The sequence below is a fragment of the Gorilla gorilla genome, chromosome 16, assembly GCF_029281585.2.
Source record: "Gorilla gorilla gorilla isolate KB3781 chromosome 16, NHGRI_mGorGor1-v2.1_pri, whole genome shotgun sequence".
NCBI lineage: Eukaryota > Metazoa > Chordata > Mammalia > Primates > Hominidae > Gorilla > Gorilla gorilla.
This window is the reverse complement of record NC_073240.2, coordinates 26,397,964-26,415,544: the sequence shown is the minus strand read 5'-3', so window position 1 is coordinate 26,415,544 and position 17,581 is coordinate 26,397,964. Positions and strand designations below refer to the sequence as shown.

Genomic DNA, 17,581 nt, shown 5'->3' with positions numbered 1-17,581 from the left:
AAAATACAGTGGTCCTGCCGGGGACCTTGTGATTCCCAGCATCCTCTTTCAAAATTCTCACCTAAGTTGGGCCTCAGCGTAATCCTATTGAGCATGATTTTTAAGTCATCACCTCTCTTCAGGACAATATAAGGTTCTCATCATCGACCCAACCCAGGACACCCCCGTCCCCACTCACACATCCAGAGGGACCTGGATGGACTCACCACACCTCAGTGCAGGATACCAGGATGACAGGAAGGACCTGAGCTTTAGCACACGGGAGGCTGAGCACATGGCTGACAGACACTGGTCCGGGGCCAAAGGGCCTAACGCAATCCTTCCTCTGTGCTCACCATCTGGAGGGACGGGGAAAGGTGTCCAAATAGGGCCTTAAGATTCCAGGCAGGAAAGCGGGGAGCGGCTGCTGGCTACACATGCTCTACGTCCATGGACTCAAGTGATGGGATCCATGGGAAATGAGGACAGTTATGGACCTGGGGAACCCTTGTATCTCCCCACCACCAAACCCTGGAGGGACAGGATAGGCGAGTAACTAGGCTCAGGCAAGATGCCCAGGCTGTGCCCTACCGCAGGCCCCTGGAGCACCTCCACTGTCCAAGCCGGCTTCCCTGCACTTCCTGGGCTGCATTGTGACACCTGGGTAGGAGCCAGGGCCACCAACCAGCTAAGGCCAACCAAGGAGGCTTGCTCTGAAGCTAGGCGCCACTGTAGACCTGGCAGACGCACAGCCTGCCCCTGTGCAGGGAGGGTGCCCAGACTCCCTCTCCAAGCACGCACCAAAAATCACAGCCTGGGGCCACCTTCATGTGTCTTGGGCAGTCCTCAAGGCCAGACCCTAGCACCGAGTCTCAGCTGGGAGCTGACCTGCATGGGACTAATGGAACCCTTTCCTGCCTGGACCAATGTCACTCCTGTAGCGCTTCAGGGAAGGTGTCCTCCTTGGGTCAGATTCCCAAGGAGGCGGCCCTTCTGGAGAACCAATCCCTCACCAGTGGGGATCCAGGTTGTCTCCCTGAGGAATCCCTCCTGTCCTGATAGCTGACCCTCAGTGACCCCACATGGCCTGGTCCATGGCCCATGACCCCAGCAGGATCCACTGACCTATGCTGCTCAAGGCCAGGGGTCCTCCTGGGCAGAAGAGTTCACTGAAAGACACAAGGGGAGAACAGGGGCTCAGGGATGAGCCACCCACATGCACCACCAAGGGGAATCTGAGCACCGACACGAAGCTCGCACATGGAGCCTGGACTGCCTCATGGAGGAACGTAGAGACAGGTTTGGGCCCCCTCCAGATGCCCTTCAAGGACTCCAGGTCTCCAGCCCAAAATACAGTGGCCCTGTCAGGGACCTAGGGATCCCAGCGTCCTCTTCCAAAATTCTCACCTAGGCTGGGCCTCAGCGTAATCCTATTGAGCATGATTTTTAAGTCATCATCTCTCTTCAGAACAATGTAAGGTTCTCATCATCGACCCAACCCAGGGAACCCCCCTCCCTGCTTAGGCATCCAGTGGCAACCGGATGGGCTCACCCAAGCTCAATGCAGGAGACCAGGGCAACAGGAAGGGCCCGAGCTTCAGTGCAACAGGGGCTAGGCACCCGGCTGATGGCCACTGGCCCGGGGACAGTGGGCCCAATGCAAGTCCTCCACTGGGGTCACCATCCGAGGAACAGGAAGAGGACAGGTGCCAAACGCAACCTCACCCCTCCATGCTGGCAGAAGGTGGGGTGTGCCAGCTCAGGTATGCTCGCCTTCCATGGACCCATGTGATGAGATCCATGTGGAATACTGGCCCATCACAGACGTGGGCCACCTGATGCTCTCTCTGCCACTGAACCCTGAAAGGATAGGACAGGCAGGTCACTGGGCTCAGGCTAGAAGCCAGGGCTGCTCCCTACTGCAGACCACAGGAGCACCTCCACTACACATGCCAGCTCCCCTACATGACACCAGGGTCACCCCAGGACTACTGGGCACAGGCCAGGGCCAGCAACCAGTTCATGGTCAACCAAGGAGGCTGGCCCATATGCCTGATGCTGCTGCACAGCTGGCAGTCACATAGCCAGTCCCTGTGCATGGTGGGCACCCAGCCATGTGCTGTATCCAAGCACATACTGGAAACCACAACCTGGGGCCCCAGGGCCACATGCTTTCTCTGGTGAGTCTCCATCCATGCCCCTCACACCTCGCAAACACACAGCCTGGCCACACTCAGCTAATCGGGGGGGAACAGTGTCTTCTCCTTTCTTCGGGTCCAAGACCCCACCACACTGGTGGTGACTCCATGGCTCAGAAGCAGCATGGGCAGCAAATTGCCAGGAGCAGACCCTCAATAGCGGGCCTTCCCACTTCAGGAGGCCACCCTTCCCAACACTCGCCCATGAGGAAGGGATAACTTCCAGCCACAGGGAAGGGGTGACTTTCAGTGGGACGCAGGCTGCCCCCTTGGCCCAAAGCCCACGAGTCCAAGGGCTGGACTGCAGCACCACCAGGTGCCGGCCAGAGCTCAGCCTTGACCTAAACCCAGTGAAACAGCACCGCCCCCCTTCAGGCTTGAAGAGGCCCATGGGATGGCCCATTGCTCAACAGGGTGGGTCCCATTCAGGACCATGTGTCAGGTGCAAAATTTGCATCTCAACAGCTCAACTCCATGGGCCCGATCACCCACCTTTCTCCACGGACAGAGAGTGCCTGTGTGACCCCATGGCACCCCAGAGCCACTGTGGCGCCCCTCATATGGCCAGGGCAGTCCTTAAGTCCAGACGCAAGCACCGAGCCTCAGCTGGGAGCTGCCCTGGGTGGAATTGAAGGAACCCTTTCCTGCCTGGACCACCATCACCCCTGCAGGGCTTCAGGGAGGGCGACCTCCTTGGTTCCTGTTTCCCAGGAAGTCGCCCTCCTGGAGAACCCATCTCTTCCCAGTGGGGATTCAAGTTGGCTCCCTGAGGAAACCCTTCTTTCCTGAAGGCTGACCCTTGGCGACCTCACGCGGCCTGGCTCATGGCCCATGATGCCAGCCACTCACCTATGCCAGTCAATGCCAGGGGTCCTCCATGTGGAAGAGCTCACTGAAAGACACAAGAGGAGAACGGGGCTCAGAAAGGAGCTTCCCATGTGCCTCAAACCCAGGGAACTGAAGGGCTGACACCAAGCCTGCAGAGGGAGCCTGGGCTGCCTCAAGGAGGAGCGCAGAGACAGGCTTGGGCAGCCACAAGATGCCCTTCAGGGCCTCCAGGTCTCCAGCCAAAAATACAGGGGCCCTCCTGGGGACCTTGGAATCCCAGCATCCTCTTCCAAACCTCTCACCTAGACTGGGCCTCAGCGTAATCCTATTATTGAGCATGATTTTTAAGTTATCACCTCTCTTCAGGACAATATAAGGTTCTCATCGACCCAACCCAGGGCACCCCCTTCCCCGCACATGCATCCAGCAGGATCCGGATGTGCTCACCACAGCTCAATGCAGGAGACCAGGGCACCAGGAAGGGCCCGATCTTCAGTGCACCAGGGGCTGGACACCTGGCTGATGGACGCTGACCTGGGGCCATTGGGCCCAGTGCAAGTCTTCCTCCGGGCTCAACATCTGGAGAAACAGGAGTAAGACAGGTGTGAAAACACAACCTCACCCCTCCATGGGGGCAGAAGGTGGGGTGTGTCAGCCCAGGGATGCTCACCCTCCATGGATCCATGTGATGGGATGCATGCAGAACACTGGCCCGTCATGGACACAAGGCAACAAATGCTCTCTCAGCCACTGAATCCTGGAAGGACAGGGCAGGCGGGTCACTGGGCTTGGGCAAGAAGCCCCGACTGTGTCCTACTGCAGGTCCCATAAGCACCTCCACTGCCCATGCCGGCTCCCCTACACGACCCCAGGGTCATACCAGATCTACTGGGCACAGGCCAGCGCCACCATTCAGTTCACGGCCCACCAAGGAGGCTGGCCTGGATGCCAGATGCCGCTGCAGACCTGCAAGTCACATAGCCTATCCCTGTGCACTGTGGGCACCCACACAGGTGCCCTATCCCAGCATGTCCTAGAAATTGCAACCTGGGGTCCCTGGGCCACATGCTTTCTCTGGTGGGTCCCCATCCATGCCCCACACACCTCCTAAACACAGAGCAGGGCCGCACTTGTCTAATCGGGGGACACATGGTGACTTCTCCTTTCCTTGGGCCCAAGACCTGCTACCCTGGAGGTGACCCCATGGCTCAGAAGCAGCATGGGTGGCATATTCCAGGGACAAGACCCTCAACAGCCCTTCCACCTCAGGAGGTCACCCTTCCTGACACTTGCCAATGGGGAGGGGGTGACTTCCAGCCACAGGGAAGGGGAGATCCCCAGTAGGACGTGGGCTGACCCCTTGGCGTAAAGCTAACGAGTCCATGACAGGACTATAGCGCCACCAGGCACTGGCCAGAGCTCAGCCTTGACCCAAACCTAGGGAAACAGCACCACCCCCTTCAGGCTCAAAGAGGTGCCCTGGGATGGGACATTGCTCAACAGGGTCGGTCCCATTCAGGGCAATAATTCGTGTGCAATTCTTGAATCTCTGCAGCTCGAATCCATGGGTTCTATGCCCACCTTTCTCCGGGGATGGAGAGATCCTGTGTGACCCCACTGCATCCCGAAGCCCCTGTTGCCCCCCTCACATGGCCTGGTCAGTCCTGGAGGCCAGACCAATGTACTGAGACTCAGCTGGGAGCTGACCTGCGTAAGAATGAAGGAACCCTTCCCTGCCTGGACCACCGTCATCCCCGCAGGGCTGCAGGGAAGGTATCCTCCTTGGGTCTGATTCCGAAAAAAACAGCCCTCTTGGAGGACCAATCTATCCCTCCATGGTGTGGATTCAGGTCGGCTGCCTGTGGGAACCCTCCTGTCTCAAAGGCTGACCCTTGGTGACTCCATCCTGCTGATGACCCATGACCCCAGCAGGACCACTCACCTATGCCGGTCAATGCCAGGTGGCCCCACCTAGGAGGACGAGCTCACTGAAACACACAAGGGAGAATGGGGGCTCAGGGAACCAGAGCCCAAGCCTGCACAGGGAACCTGGGCTGCCTCACAGAGGAGCCCAGAGACAGGGTTGGGCCCCCTGGAGATGCCGTTCAGAGCCTCAAGGTCTCCTGCCTAAAATACAGTGGCCATGCTGGGGAACTTGGGATCCCAGCATCCTTTTCCAAAATTCTCACCTAGGCTGGGCCTCAGCGTAATCCTATTGAGCATGATTTTTAAGTCATCACCTCTCTTCAGGACAATATAAGGTTCTCATCATTGACCCAACCCAGTGCATCCCCCTCCCTGCACACGTATCCAGAGGAACCCAGATGTGCTCACCACAGCTCAGTGCAGGAGACCAGGATGCCAGGAAGGGCCTGAGCTTCAGCTCACCAGGGGTTGAGCACATGGCTGAGAGACACTGGCCTGGGGCCAGCGGACCCAATGCACGTCTTCCTCTGGGGTCACCATCTGGAGGGGTGGGGGACAGGTATAGAAATACGGCCTCACGCCTCCATGCAGGAAAGTGGGCAGGGGGTGCTGGCTCACACATGCTCCCCCTCCATGGACTCAAGAGATGGGATCCATGTAAACAGTGACGATCATGAATGCGGGGAACCCTTGGCCCTCCTTGCCACAGCTCCCCCACATGACTCTGTGCCACAATGGGACCACTGGGCAGGGCCGGGACCACCAACAAGCTCAGAGAAAACCAAGTAGGCTGACCTGAATGCTACATGCCACTACAGACCCCCTCTAAAAGCTCACACCAGAAATCAAATCCTGGAGCCCCAGGGCCACATACCTTCTCTGATGGGTCCCCATTCAGGCACCGCACACCTCCAAATGCAGAGCCAGGCCATGCTCAGTCAATCAGGGAACACATGATGTCTTCCCCTTTCCTTCGGCTCAAGACCCCGCCACCCTGGAGGTGAACCCATGGCTTAGAAGCAGCCTGGGCAACAAATTGCCAGGACAGGACCCTTGACAGTGGGATTTCTACCACAGGATGCCATCCTTCTGGCCACTCCACTTTGGGGAGGGGTGACCTTTAGCGGGACACAGACTGCACCCTTGGCCCAAAGCCCAAATTCCCAGGGCCAGCCTGCAGCACCACCAGGTGAAGGCCAGAGCTCAGGCTTGACCCAACCCCACTAAGGCCACACCGCCCCCACAAGGCTCAAGGATGCACCACAGGGATGGCCCATTGCTCCACAGGTTCGGTCCATGCTGGGCCATGGTTTGGGCCCGATCCTTGAATCTTCACGGCCTGACTCCAGAAGTCCGATCACCCACACCCTGCCCCTCTGCAAGCCTCGGGGACAGAGAGCACCCTCCTAACACCCATGGCCCCTGGAGACCTTGTGGACCCCCTCATGTGGCCTGGGAAGTCCTCCAGGCCTGACTTGTGCACTGAGTCTCAGCTAGGATGTGCACTGCATTGAGTTGAAGGAACCCTTTCCTGCTTGGATGTCCATCATCTCTGCATGGCTTCAGGGAAGGCATCCTTCTTGGGACCGACTTCCAAGGAAGCTGTCCTCCTGGAGAAACCATCCGTCCCTGGTGGGTTTCAGATGGGCTCCCTGAGGAATCCCTCGTGGCCTGAAGGGTGACTCTCAGTGACCCAAAGCGACCTGGCTCATGGTCCACGACCCCAGCAAGATCCATTTACCTAACCCACTTAAGGCCAGGGGTCTCCCTGGGCAGAAGAGCTCGCTGAAAGACACAGGGGAGAATGGGGGCTCAGGAAGGAGGCTCCAATGTGCCTCAACCCCAGGGAACTGGAGGGCTGACACCAAGCCCACAAGGGAGCCTGGGCTGCCTCAAGGAGGAGCGCAGAGATGGGGTCGGGCACCCCTAAGATGCCCTTCAGGGCCTCCAGGTCTCCAGCCCAAAATACAGCAGCCCTGCCAGAGACCTTGGGATCTCAGCATCCTCTTCCAAAATTCTCACCAAGGCTGGGCCTCAGCGTAATCCTATTGAGCATGATTTTTAAGTCATCACCTCTCTTCAGGACAATATAAGGTTCTCATCATCGACCCAATCCAGGGCACCCTCCTCCCCACGCATGCATCCAGTGGGACCCGGATGGGCTCACCACAGCTCAGGGCAGGAGACCAGGGCACCAGGAAGGGCTTGAGCTTAAGTGCACCAAGGGCTGGGCACCTGGATGACAACCACTGGCCTGGGGCCAGCGGTCCCAAAGCAAGTCTTCCTCCACAGTCACCATCTGGGGGGACAGGAGGAGGACATGTGTCCAACCATGGGCTCACGCCTCCATACAGGGAATGGGGTGGGGGGTGCCAGCTCACACATGCTCTCTCTGCGTGGACCCATGTGATGGGATCCATGGGAAACACTGATGTGTCATAGATCAGGGGAACCCTTTGCTCTCCCAGCCACTGAACCATGGAAGGACAGGGCAGGTGGGTTCCTGGGCTCAGGCAAGACACCTGGGCTGTGCCCTACTGCAGGCCCCTTGAGCACCTCCATTGACCACGCCAGCTCCCCTGCATGACCCCGGGTGGTATCTGGACCCCTGGGTAGGGGCCATGGACACCAAACAGCTCACAGCAAACCAAGGACGCTGGGCCGGACACCACGTGCTGTTGCCTACCTGGCAGTTGCACAGTCTGCCCTGTGCATGGAGGGCACCCACCCTCCTTTCCTCAAGGTGCACTGGAAATCTCAGCCTGGGGCTCCAGGGCCACAAGCTTTCTCTGGTGGGTCCCAATCCATGCCCCACACAACACCTCCCACACACAGAGCAGGGCCACACTCAGCCAACCGGGAGACATATGGTATCTTCTCCTTTCTTTGGGCCTAAGACCCACCCCTGCCCCCCCACCCACTGGAGTTGTCCTAATGGCTGAGAAGCAGCCTGGACTGCAAATTTCCAGGAAAGGTCCTTCCACTGCGGGCCTTCCCAACTCAGGAGGCCATTACTGCCACTCGCCCACAAGGAAGGGGTGACCCCCAGTGGGACAAGGGCTGCAGCCTTGGCCCAGAGCCCACGAGTCCCAGGACTGGATTGCACCACCATCAGGCACTGGCCAGAGCTAGTCTTGACCCAACCTCAGAGAAACAGCGCCGCCCCACAAATGGCTCAAAGAGGTGCCACTGGGAGGGCCCACTGCTTATAGGGTCAGTCCCATTGAGGGTCCTGGGTTTGCTGCAATCCATGAATCTCCATGGCCTGACACCGTGGACCGAATCACCCACCCTTCTCCAGGGTTGGAGAGCCCCCGTGAGATGCCCTTGGCTCCCCGGAGCCCTTGTTGCCCCCCTCATGTGGCCTGGCCATGTTAGAGGCCTGACCCAAGCACCAAGTCTGAGCTGAGCACTGCCCTGCGTGGGGCTGAGGAAACCCTTTCCTGCCTGGACAACTGCCACCCCTGCGGGGCTTCAGAGAAGGCCTCCTCCTTATGTCCTATTCCCAAGGAAGCTGCCCTCCTGGAGAACACATCCCCAGTTGGGATTCAGATCAGCTCCTGAGGAAACCCAGGTGGCCCGAGGGCTGACCCTTGGGGACCCCACGCAGCTTGGCTCATGGCCCATGACACCAGCAGTATCCACTCACCTATGCTTGTCAATCCCAGGGGTCTGCTGGGGGGAAGAGCTCACTGAAAGACACAGAGGATAATGGGGCTCACGGAGGAGCCGCCAACGTGTCCCACCCCAGGGAAGCTGAGCATGGACACCAAGCCCACACAGAAAGTCTGGTGTGACTAATAGAAGAGCACAGAGAGGATTGGGCCCCTCCATGAGGTGCCCTTCAGGGCCTCGAGGTATCCAGCCTAAAATACAGCAGCCCTGCTGGGGACCTCGGGATTCTAGTGTCCCCTTCCAAAATTCTCACCTAGGCTGGGCCTCAGCGTAATCCTATTGAGCATGATTTTTAAGTCATCACCTCTCTTCAGAACAATATAAGGTTCTCATCATCGACCCAACCCAGGGCACCCCCCTCCCTGCCTAGGCATCCAGTGGCACCCGGATGGGCTCACTCAAGCTCAACGCAGGAGACCAAGGTGACAGGAAGGGCCCGAGTTTCAGTGCAATAGGGGCAAGGCACTTGGCTGATGGCCACTGGCCAGGGACAGCGGGCCCAACACATGTCCTCCTCTGGGGTCACCATCTCAAGGAACAGGAAGAGGACAAGTGTCCAAACACAACCTCACCCCTCCATGTGGACAGAAGGTGTGGTGTGCCAGCTCAGGGATGCTCACCTTCCATGGACCCATGTGATGAGATCCATGTGGAATACTTGCCTGTCATGGATGCAGGGCACCCGATGCTCTCTCTGCCACTGAACACCGAAAGGATAGGACAGGCAGGTCACTGGGCTCAGGCTAGAAGCCAGGGTTGTGCCCTACTGCAAGCCCCACAAGCACCTCCACTACACATGCCAGCTCCCCTACATGACACCAGGGTCACCCCAGGACTACTGGGCACAGGCCAGGGCCAGCAACCAGTTCATGGTCAACCAAGGAGGCTGGCCCGTATGCCTGATGCTGCTGCACAGCTGGCAGTCACATAGCCAGTCCCTGTGCATGGTGGGCACCCACCCACGTGCTGTATCCGGGCACATACTGGAAACCACGACCTGGGGTCCCAGGGTCACATGCTTTCTCTGGTGAGTCTCCATCCATGCCCCTCACACCTCATAAACACACAGCCTGGCCACACTCAGCTAATCGGGGGGCACAGTGTCTTCTCCCTTCCTTGGGCCCAAGATCCCACCACACTGGAGGTGTCTCCATGGCTCAGAAGCAGCATGGGCAGCAAATTGCCAGGAGCAGACCCTCAATAGTAGGCCTTCTCACTTCAGGAGGTGACCCTTCCCCACATTCGCCCACTGGGAAGGGGTAACTTCCAGCCACAGGGAAGGGGTGACTTCCAGAGGGATGCAGGCTGCCCCACTGGCCCAAAGCCTACGAGTCCAACAGCTGGACTGCAGCACCACCAGGCACCGGCCAGAGCTCAGCCTTGACCTAAACCCAGTGAAACAGCACCGCCCCCCTTCAGGCTTGAAGAGGTCCATGGGATGGCCCATTGCTCAACAGGGTGGGTTCCATTGAGGACCATGTGTCAGGTGCAATCCTTGAATCTCCACTGCTCAACTCCATGGGCCCGATCACCCACCTTTCTCCAGGGACAAAGAGCACCTGTGTGACCCCCCCAAGGTACCCCGGAGCCCCTGTGGCCCCCCATATAGTCAGAGCAGTCCAGACGCGAGCACCAAGACTCAGCTGGGAGCTACCCTGGGTGGAATTGAAGGAACCCTTTCCTGCCTGGACCACTGTCACCCCTGCAGGGCTTCAGGGAAGGCGTCCTCCTTGGTTCCTGTTTCCCAGGAAGCCGCCCTCCTGGAGAACCCATCTCTTCCCAGTGGGGATTCAGTTTGGCTCCCTGATGAAACCCTTCTTTCCCGAAGGCTGACCCTTGGTGACCCCACGTGGCCTGGCCCATGGCCCATGACACCAGCTGAATCCACTCACCTATGCCAGTCAATGCCAGGGGGCCCTCCTTGGTGGAAGAGCTCACTGAAAGACACAAGGGGAGAACAGGGCTCAGGGAGGAGCCACCAATATGTCCCGCCCCAGGGAACCAGAGTGCCAACAGCAAGCCTGCAGAGGGAGCCTGGGCTGCCTCATGGAGAAGCATAGAGACAGGGTCGGGCCCTTCAGGTGCCCTTAGAGTCACCAGATCTCCATCCCAAAATACAGTAGCTCAGCCAGGGACCTCAGCATCCAGTATCCTCTTCCAACATTCTCACCTAGGCTAGGCCTCCGTGTAATCCTACTAAGCATGATTTTTAAGTCATCACCTCTCTTCAGGACAATATAAGGTTCTCATCATTGACCCAACCCAGGGCACCCCACTCCCCACACATGCATCCAGCAGGACTTAGATGGGCTCACCAAGGCTCAGTGCAAGAGACCAGTGTTGAGGGAAGTCAGGGACCCCAAACGGAGGGACCTGCTGAAGCCATGGCAGAAGAACACAAATTGTGAAGATTTCATGGACATTTATCACTTCCCAAATCAATACTCTTATTATTTCCTATGCCTGTCTTTAATCTCTTAATCCCGTCATCTTCGTAAGCTGAGGATGTATTTTGCCTCAGGACCCTGTGATGATTGTGTTCACTGCACAAATTGTTCATAAAACATGTGTGTTTAAACAATATGAAATCTGGGCACCTTGAAAAAAGAACAGGATAACAGCGATGTTCAGGAAACAAGGGAGATAACCATCAGGCCTGACTGCCTGAGAGCCGGGTGGAACAGAACCATATTTCTCTTCTTACAAAAGCGAATAGGAGAAATATTGCTGAATTATTTTTCTCAGCAAGGAACAACCCTGAGAAAGAGAATGCCTTCCTAGGGGTAGGTCTCTAAAATGGCCGCTCTGGAAATGTCTTGTCTTATACAGTTGTAGATAAGGGATGAAATAAGCCCCAGTCTCCCGAAGCGCTCCTAGGCCTATTAGGATGAGAAAATTCCTGCCTAAAAAATTTTGGTCAGACCGGTTGTCTGCTCTCAAACCCTGTCTCCTGATAAGATGTTATCAATGACAATGCGTGCCCAAAACTTCATTAGCAATTTCAATTTGGCCCCGGTGCTCTGCCCCCATTTGCCTTGTGATATTTTATTGCCTTGTGAAGCATGTGATTTCTGTGACCCACACCCTATTTGTACACTCCCTCCCCTTTGAAAATCACTAATAAAAACTTGCTGGTTTTGCAGCTTGGGTGGCATCATGGAATCTGCCGACATGTGATGTCTCCCCCGGACACCCAGCTTTAAAATTTCTCTCTTTTGTACTCTTTCCCTTTATTTCTCAGACCGGCCGACACTTAGGGAAAATAGAAAAGGACCTACGTTGAATTATTGGGGGCGGGTTCCCCCGATATAACAGGGCACCAGGAAGGGCCCAAACTTCAGCGCGCCACGGGCTGGGCACCTGGCTGACAGACACTGGCTCCAGGCCATTGGGCCCAACACAAGTCCTTCTTCAGGGTCACCATCTGGAGAGACAGGGAAAAGTGTCCGAACAGAACCTCATGCCTCCATGCGGGAAAGGAGGCAGGGGGTGCTGACTCACACATGCTCTCCCTCCATGGACCCACCTGATGGGATCCATGTGAAACAGTGATAGTCATGGACGTGGGGGACCCTTGGTCCTCCCTGCCACTGAACCCTGGAAAACAGGGCAGGCTGGTCACTGGGCTCGAGCAAGATGCCCAGGCTGTGCCCTACTGCAAGCCCCTGGAGCACCTCCACTCCCCATGCCAGCTCCCCTGCAATTCCTGGGCTGCATCGTGACCCCTGGGTGGGGCCAAGGCCACTATCCAGCTCAGGCCAACCAAGGAGGCTGGCCCTGAAGGCAGGCACCACTGCAGCCCCAGCAGATGCACAGCCTGCTCCTGCACAGGGAGGGGGCCTACCCAGGCTCCCTCTCCAATCATGCACTGGAAATAGCAGCCTGGGACCCTGCCTCATGTGGCCTGGGCAGTCCTCGAGGCCAGACCCTAGCACCAAGTCTCAGCTGGGAGCTGCCCTGCATGGGACTAATGGAACCCTTTCCTGCCTGGACCACTGTCACTCCTGCAGGGCTTCAGGGAAGGTGTCCTCCTTGGGTCAGATTCCCAAGGAGGCGGCTCTCCTGGAGAACCAATCCCTCACCAGTGGGGATTCAGGTTGTCTCCCTGAGTAATCCCTCCTGTCCTGAAGGCTGACCCTCAGTGACCCCACGTGGCCTGGTCCATGAGCCCAGCAGGATCCGCTCACATATGCTGCTCAAGGCCAGGGGGCCCTCGTGGGCAGAAGAGCTCACTGAAAGACACAAAGGGAGAACGCGACTTCAGGGATGAGCCACCTACGTGCCCTGCTCCAGGGAACCAGAGCACTGACACGAAGCCCACACAGGGAAACTGGGCTGCCTCACAGACAAGTGCAGAGACAGAGTTGGGGCCCCTGCAGATACCCGTCAGGGCCTCCAGGTCTCCAGCCGAAAATCCCTCCTGCCGGGGATCCCAGCATCCTCTTCCAAAATTCTCACCTAGGCTGGGCCTCAGCATAATCCTATTGAGCATGATTTTTAAGTCATCACCTCTCTTCAAGAAAACAGAAGCTTCTCATCATCGACCCAACCCGGGGCAAGCCCCTCCCCATGCAAACATCCAGCAGGACCTGGATGTGCTCACCACAGCTCAGTGCAGGAGAACAGAGTGCCAGGGAGGGCTGAGCTTCAGCGCACTGGGGGCTGGGCGCCTGGCTGATGGACACTGGCCCAGGGACAGTGGGACCAAGGCAAGTCTTCCTCCAGGCTCACTGTCTGGGGGGACAAGAAGACATGTGTCCAAACATGGCCTCATGCCTCCATAGTGGGAAGGTGGTGGGTGGTGCCAGCTCATGCATGCTCTCCCTCCATGGACCCATGTGATGAGAACACTGACCCATCACAGACACAGGAGATGCTTGGTACTCCCCATCACTGCAAGGGGGGGTGGGTCACTGAGCTAGGACTAGGACAGGGCAGGTGGGTCACTGAGCTCGTGCAAGGCACCTAGGCTGTGCTCTATTGCAGGCCCCGCAAGCACCTCCACTACCCACACCAGCTCCCCTGCAGGACCCCTGGGCCACTCCAAGACCACTGGGCACAGGACAGGGCAACCAACCTGCTCATGGCCAACCAAGGAGGCTGACCTGGAAGACACATGCCACTGCAGACCTGGCAGTTGCATAGCCTGTGCCTGGGAGTGGAGGGCACCCACCCAGAGTTCTCTCCAAGTGTGCATGGGAAATCATAACCTGGGGCCCTGGGCCATGTGTGTTCTCTGGTGGGTCCCCATTCATACCCTACACACCTCCCAAACACAGAGCCAAGCCACACTCGGCCAATCGGGGAACACAGGGTATCTTCTCCTTTCCTTGGGCCTAAGACCCCACCACCCTGGAGGTAAGTCCACGGATCAGAAGAAGCCTGGGAGGCAAATTCCCTGGACAGGACCCTCGACAGCGGGCCTTCCCAGCTAAGGATGCCACCCTTCCTGCTAGTTGCCCACAGGGAAGGGGTGACCCCCAGCGGGACACGGGCTGGCCCCTTTGCCCAAAGCCAGCGAGTCCCAGGGCCAGCCTGCAGCACTACCAGGCACCGGCCAGAGCTCAGCCGTGACCCAACCCCCTTGAAGCCACATCACCCCCGACTAGGCTCAGAGGCACCACTGGGATGGTCCATTGCTCAAAGGCTTGGTCCCATTCAGGTTCATGGGTGGGGCCCAATCCTTGATCTCCAAAGGCCTGACCCCATAGGCCCAATAGTTCACCCCTCTCTGGGGAAGGAGAGCTCCTGTGTGACCCCTGTGGTGCCCCGGAGCTCCTATGGACCCCCTCATGTGACCTGGGCAGTCCTCATGGCCAGACCTGCACACCGAGTCTCAGCTGGGCGCTGTCCTGGGTGGGGTTGAAGGAACCCTTTGCTGCCTGGACCACCCTCACCACTGCAGGGCTTTAGAGAAGATATCCTCCTTGGGTCAGACTCCCAAGGAAGCTGCCCTCCTGGAGAACCTAGCCCTCCCCAGTGGGGATTCAGGTTGGCTCCCTAAGGAAACCCTCCTGTCCCAAAGGCTGACCCTCGGCGACCCCAGCAGCCTGGCTCATGGCCCATGACCCCAGCAGGATCCACTCACCTATGCCGGTCAATGCTAGGGGGCCTGCCTGGGCAGAAGAGCTCACTGAAAGACACAGGGGTGAATGGGGGTCAGGGAGGAGCCACCCACATGCCCTGCCCCTAGGGAACCAGAGCCCCAGCATATGCCCACACAGGGATCCTGGACTGCCTCACGGGGCAGCTCAGAGACAGGCTTGGGCCCCCTTCAGATGCCCTTCAGGGCCTCTAGGTCTGCAGCTCAAAATACAGTGGCCCTGTCGGGGGCCTCTGGATCCCAGCGTCCTCTTCCAAAATTCTCATCTAGGCTGGGCCTCAGCGTAATCCTATTGAGCATGATTTTTAAGTCATCACCTCTCTTCAGGATAATATAAGGTTCTCATCATCGACCCAACCCAGGGCACCCCCCTCCCCGCCCATGTATCCAGCAGGACCCGGATGGGCTCACCACAGCTCAGTGCAGGAGGCCAGGGCACCAGGAATGGCCTGAGCTTCAGCACACCGGGGACTGGCACCTGGCAGACGGACACTGGCCGAGGGCCACTGGGCCCAACACAAGTCTTCCTCCGTGGTCACCATCTGGGGGAACAGGAGTAGGACAGGTGTCCAAACAGAAACTCATGAAGGTGGTAGAGCCCGCCGACTCAGGTATGCTCTCCCTCCATGGACCCATTTGCTGGAAACGCTGACCCATCACGGACGCAGGGCACCCTTGGCCCTCCCCGCCACCCAACCCTGGAAGGACAGGACAGGCGGGTCACTGGGCTCACGCAAGATGCAGAGGCTGTGCCCTACCGCAGGCCCCAGGGATCACCTCCGCTGCCCACGCTGGCTCCCCACACACAACCCCCTGGGCCACTCCGGGACCACTCGGCACAAGCTAGGGCCACCAACCAGGTCATGACCAGACAAAGAGACTGGCCCAGAAACCACTTACAGCTGCAGACCTGGCAGTCACACAGCCTGCCCCTGGGCATGGTGGGAGGCCTCCCAGGCGTCTTCTCCAAGGGGCATGGGAAATTGCAGCCTTGGCCTGGGCGCCACGTGATTTCTGCGGCGGATCCCCAACCACACCCCACACTTCCGTTGAACTGGTCTAATTCGGGCGTCAGCTTTTATTTTTCAAGCGTGTTTGTGAATATTTTAATGTCTTGCATCATTTTACTTTTGAATTGTTTGAAACTACATTTTTTATGTATATGCATTCATATTTTGTAACTTCTTTATTTTTGGTACGTGTCTTCGTTTGTATACAACTACTCTTGTATGTTTTCTAATGTAAGATGTATTTTTTTTGTCAGTTTTTCTATTTGTATTACCATTGTCAAAATGAACCTTGAATTATCCCAGTGTTTTTGACCATTTTATGCTTTCTCCTCATCTTACCGATTCTATGTATTTTTTAAAACATAATTTTTAGGAAGGCCGAGTTCCAGAACACGGAGTCTCAGTTGTCCCAGCCTTTTGAGTCCCTCAAGATCGCTGCGCCTCCCGATACCGCCGCCGTGCCTGCCAAGCCTGCGCCCCCAGCTACACCCGGAGCTCCGACCTCCCCAGCAGAACACCGCCTGTTGAAGACCTGCTGGAGCTGTCACGTGCTTTCTGGGTTGCGGCTGATGGGGGCGGGCGGGTATGTGTACTGGGTGGCACGGAAGCCCATGAAGATGGGATACCCCCCGGGTCCATGGACCATTATGAAGATGGTCATGGGCCTCAGCATTGCCGCCTGGGGTATCATTGTCATGGCAGACCCCAAAGGGAAGGCCTACCACATTGTTTGAAAGTACCACCAGTGAATCTGTCTTCTGTCCCTGCCCCCATGACACACAGAGCAGGCATGGAATTTAATGGATGTTCTGGACAGACACTTGTACATGGACAGACATCACTACTGTGGATACTACAAGACTGAAAAGAAAATCATATGTTGTCATTCTCTGGCTATGGAGTGTTAGTGGCCTCCACAGATTTCACAGGAACCAATAAATCCCTCAGAGAAGTAAACAGGTTCTTTGTCTTATCTGGGGAAGGAAAGTATAACTTATATTTAAATATAATTGTTTAATTACTTAAGCATTATATAAAACATTATATAATAATATGTCTTATGTAATTGCATATCATATTATATATAATAAACATAAATATGTTTAGTTATATAGTTTATATAATTTTTAAAACTACAACAGGAAAATTAGTTATTTTACTTCATTATTTTAAAGAGTTCTTTTTATTTCTTTCATAATTGGATCAACAACTGTTATCAACCTAACCCTGGGTGGGCATCATGCAATATACGGAAGTACATGAAACTTTCTATGTATTAACTGCTCATACTTTGCAAGGCATTTTCAAATCCATCACTTTATGAGAGCTTCACAGCTAGTCTGAGGCAGTTACTTCATTGGAGGTAAAACTTAAAACACAAGAAAGAGCCCACATGATTTGCCTAGGGTCACTCAGTAAGTCGGTGATGGAGCTAGAACTTGTTCTTGTCAGGTTTTTGTTCTAGTCTTCCCTTTCATGGAGGCAAGAATAACCATTATGAAACAGTTAGATAATCATAAAAATCAGCATACATTAAAAGACTTAAATGTCACAAGAAAAACTCAAAATCTTTAGCTAAAAAAAAGATCTTTTGATTCTTTTTCCATAAGCACTAGATATGTTTCTGCAATGATTTTGAGATAAGTACTCAAAATTACATAGCTCATTTCTAAGAGAAGGCCATGTTTTCAACCTGTTGAGTTTTTCTACCCTGAGATACTATGGTTTCTTTGTAAAGGTATATAAAGTGTTTTTCAAAGTGGAAAGATACTGTTAAATTCAGCTGCTAATCATAGTGTATGTGTTTGGAATGACATGTTGAGCAAGTAATACCTTTAAGCTGTTGCTTTTTGCAGCATTAT

The 17,581-nt window shown here is 56.0% G+C and overlaps 1 protein-coding gene, 2 long non-coding RNA genes and 9 other non-coding genes across 14 annotated transcripts; 1 reads left to right on the top strand and 11 right to left on the bottom strand.

Annotated features, from left to right (window-relative positions):
* Positions 1 to 68: 68 nt before the first annotated feature.
* LOC115930882 (small nucleolar RNA SNORD115) lies at positions 69 to 150 on the bottom strand. Its single transcript, XR_004067474.1, has one exon. It is a non-coding gene; the product is annotated as a small nucleolar RNA SNORD115 (small nucleolar RNA).
* Positions 151 to 282: 132 nt separating this feature from the next.
* LOC129527079 (uncharacterized) lies at positions 283 to 3,507 on the bottom strand. 2 transcript variants are annotated; one of them, XR_010131155.1, is made up of 4 exons: positions 3,453 to 3,507; positions 1,532 to 3,069; positions 1,105 to 1,148; positions 296 to 338 (listed from the first exon to the last, which is right to left on the bottom strand). It is a non-coding gene; the product is annotated as an uncharacterized lncRNA (long non-coding RNA). The 2 variants fall into 2 exon arrangements; XR_008671976.2 differs by having other exon boundaries at positions 283 to 338; positions 1,105 to 3,069.
* Positions 1,394 to 1,475, bottom strand: LOC115930890 (small nucleolar RNA SNORD115). The gene has a single exon (XR_004067482.1). It is a non-coding gene; the product is annotated as a small nucleolar RNA SNORD115 (small nucleolar RNA).
* LOC115930902 (small nucleolar RNA SNORD115) lies at positions 3,315 to 3,396 on the bottom strand. The gene has a single exon (XR_004067494.2). It is a non-coding gene; the product is annotated as a small nucleolar RNA SNORD115 (small nucleolar RNA).
* A 241-nt stretch (positions 3,508 to 3,748) lies between the features above and the next one.
* Positions 3,749 to 15,064, bottom strand: LOC101128211 (uncharacterized). 2 transcript variants are annotated; one of them, XR_010131154.1, is made up of 7 exons: positions 14,695 to 15,064; positions 13,210 to 13,340; positions 12,689 to 12,838; positions 11,885 to 12,030; positions 10,922 to 10,979; positions 5,340 to 10,543; positions 3,749 to 4,993 (listed from the first exon to the last, which is right to left on the bottom strand). It is a non-coding gene; the product is annotated as an uncharacterized lncRNA (long non-coding RNA). The 2 variants fall into 2 exon arrangements; XR_010131153.1 differs by having other exon boundaries at positions 13,210 to 15,064.
* On the bottom strand, positions 5,202 to 5,283 carry LOC115930877 (small nucleolar RNA SNORD115). The gene has a single exon (XR_004067469.1). It is a non-coding gene; the product is annotated as a small nucleolar RNA SNORD115 (small nucleolar RNA).
* Positions 6,961 to 7,042, bottom strand: LOC115930881 (small nucleolar RNA SNORD115). Its single transcript, XR_004067473.1, has one exon. It is a non-coding gene; the product is annotated as a small nucleolar RNA SNORD115 (small nucleolar RNA).
* On the bottom strand, positions 8,867 to 8,948 carry LOC115930884 (small nucleolar RNA SNORD115). The gene has a single exon (XR_004067476.1). It is a non-coding gene; the product is annotated as a small nucleolar RNA SNORD115 (small nucleolar RNA).
* LOC115930901 (small nucleolar RNA SNORD115) lies at positions 10,784 to 10,865 on the bottom strand. Its single transcript, XR_004067493.1, has one exon. It is a non-coding gene; the product is annotated as a small nucleolar RNA SNORD115 (small nucleolar RNA).
* Positions 13,072 to 13,153, bottom strand: LOC115930900 (small nucleolar RNA SNORD115). Its single transcript, XR_004067492.1, has one exon. It is a non-coding gene; the product is annotated as a small nucleolar RNA SNORD115 (small nucleolar RNA).
* Positions 14,983 to 15,064, bottom strand: LOC115930889 (small nucleolar RNA SNORD115). The gene has a single exon (XR_004067481.1). It is a non-coding gene; the product is annotated as a small nucleolar RNA SNORD115 (small nucleolar RNA).
* A 271-nt stretch (positions 15,065 to 15,335) lies between these two features.
* Positions 15,336 to 16,453, top strand: LOC134757264 (distal membrane-arm assembly complex protein 1-like). The gene is made up of 2 exons (XM_063698730.1): positions 15,336 to 15,625; positions 16,093 to 16,453. The coding sequence occupies exons 1-2, from the start codon at positions 15,336 to 15,338 to the stop codon at positions 16,451 to 16,453; spliced, it is 651 nt and encodes a 216-aa protein (XP_063554800.1).
* The last annotated feature ends 1,128 nt before the right edge of the window (positions 16,454 to 17,581 follow it).

Excerpts from the sequence above, each read along its gene's own strand:
- LOC134757264 (XM_063698730.1), top strand. The coding sequence starts at position 15,336 with ATGGACCCATTTGCTGGAAACGCTGACCCATCACGGACGCAGGGCACC. Across the intron at positions 15,626-16,092 it reads TTACAGCTGCAGACCTGGCA|GAAGGCCGAGTTCCAGAACA; the intron begins GTCACACAGCCT and ends CATAATTTTTAG.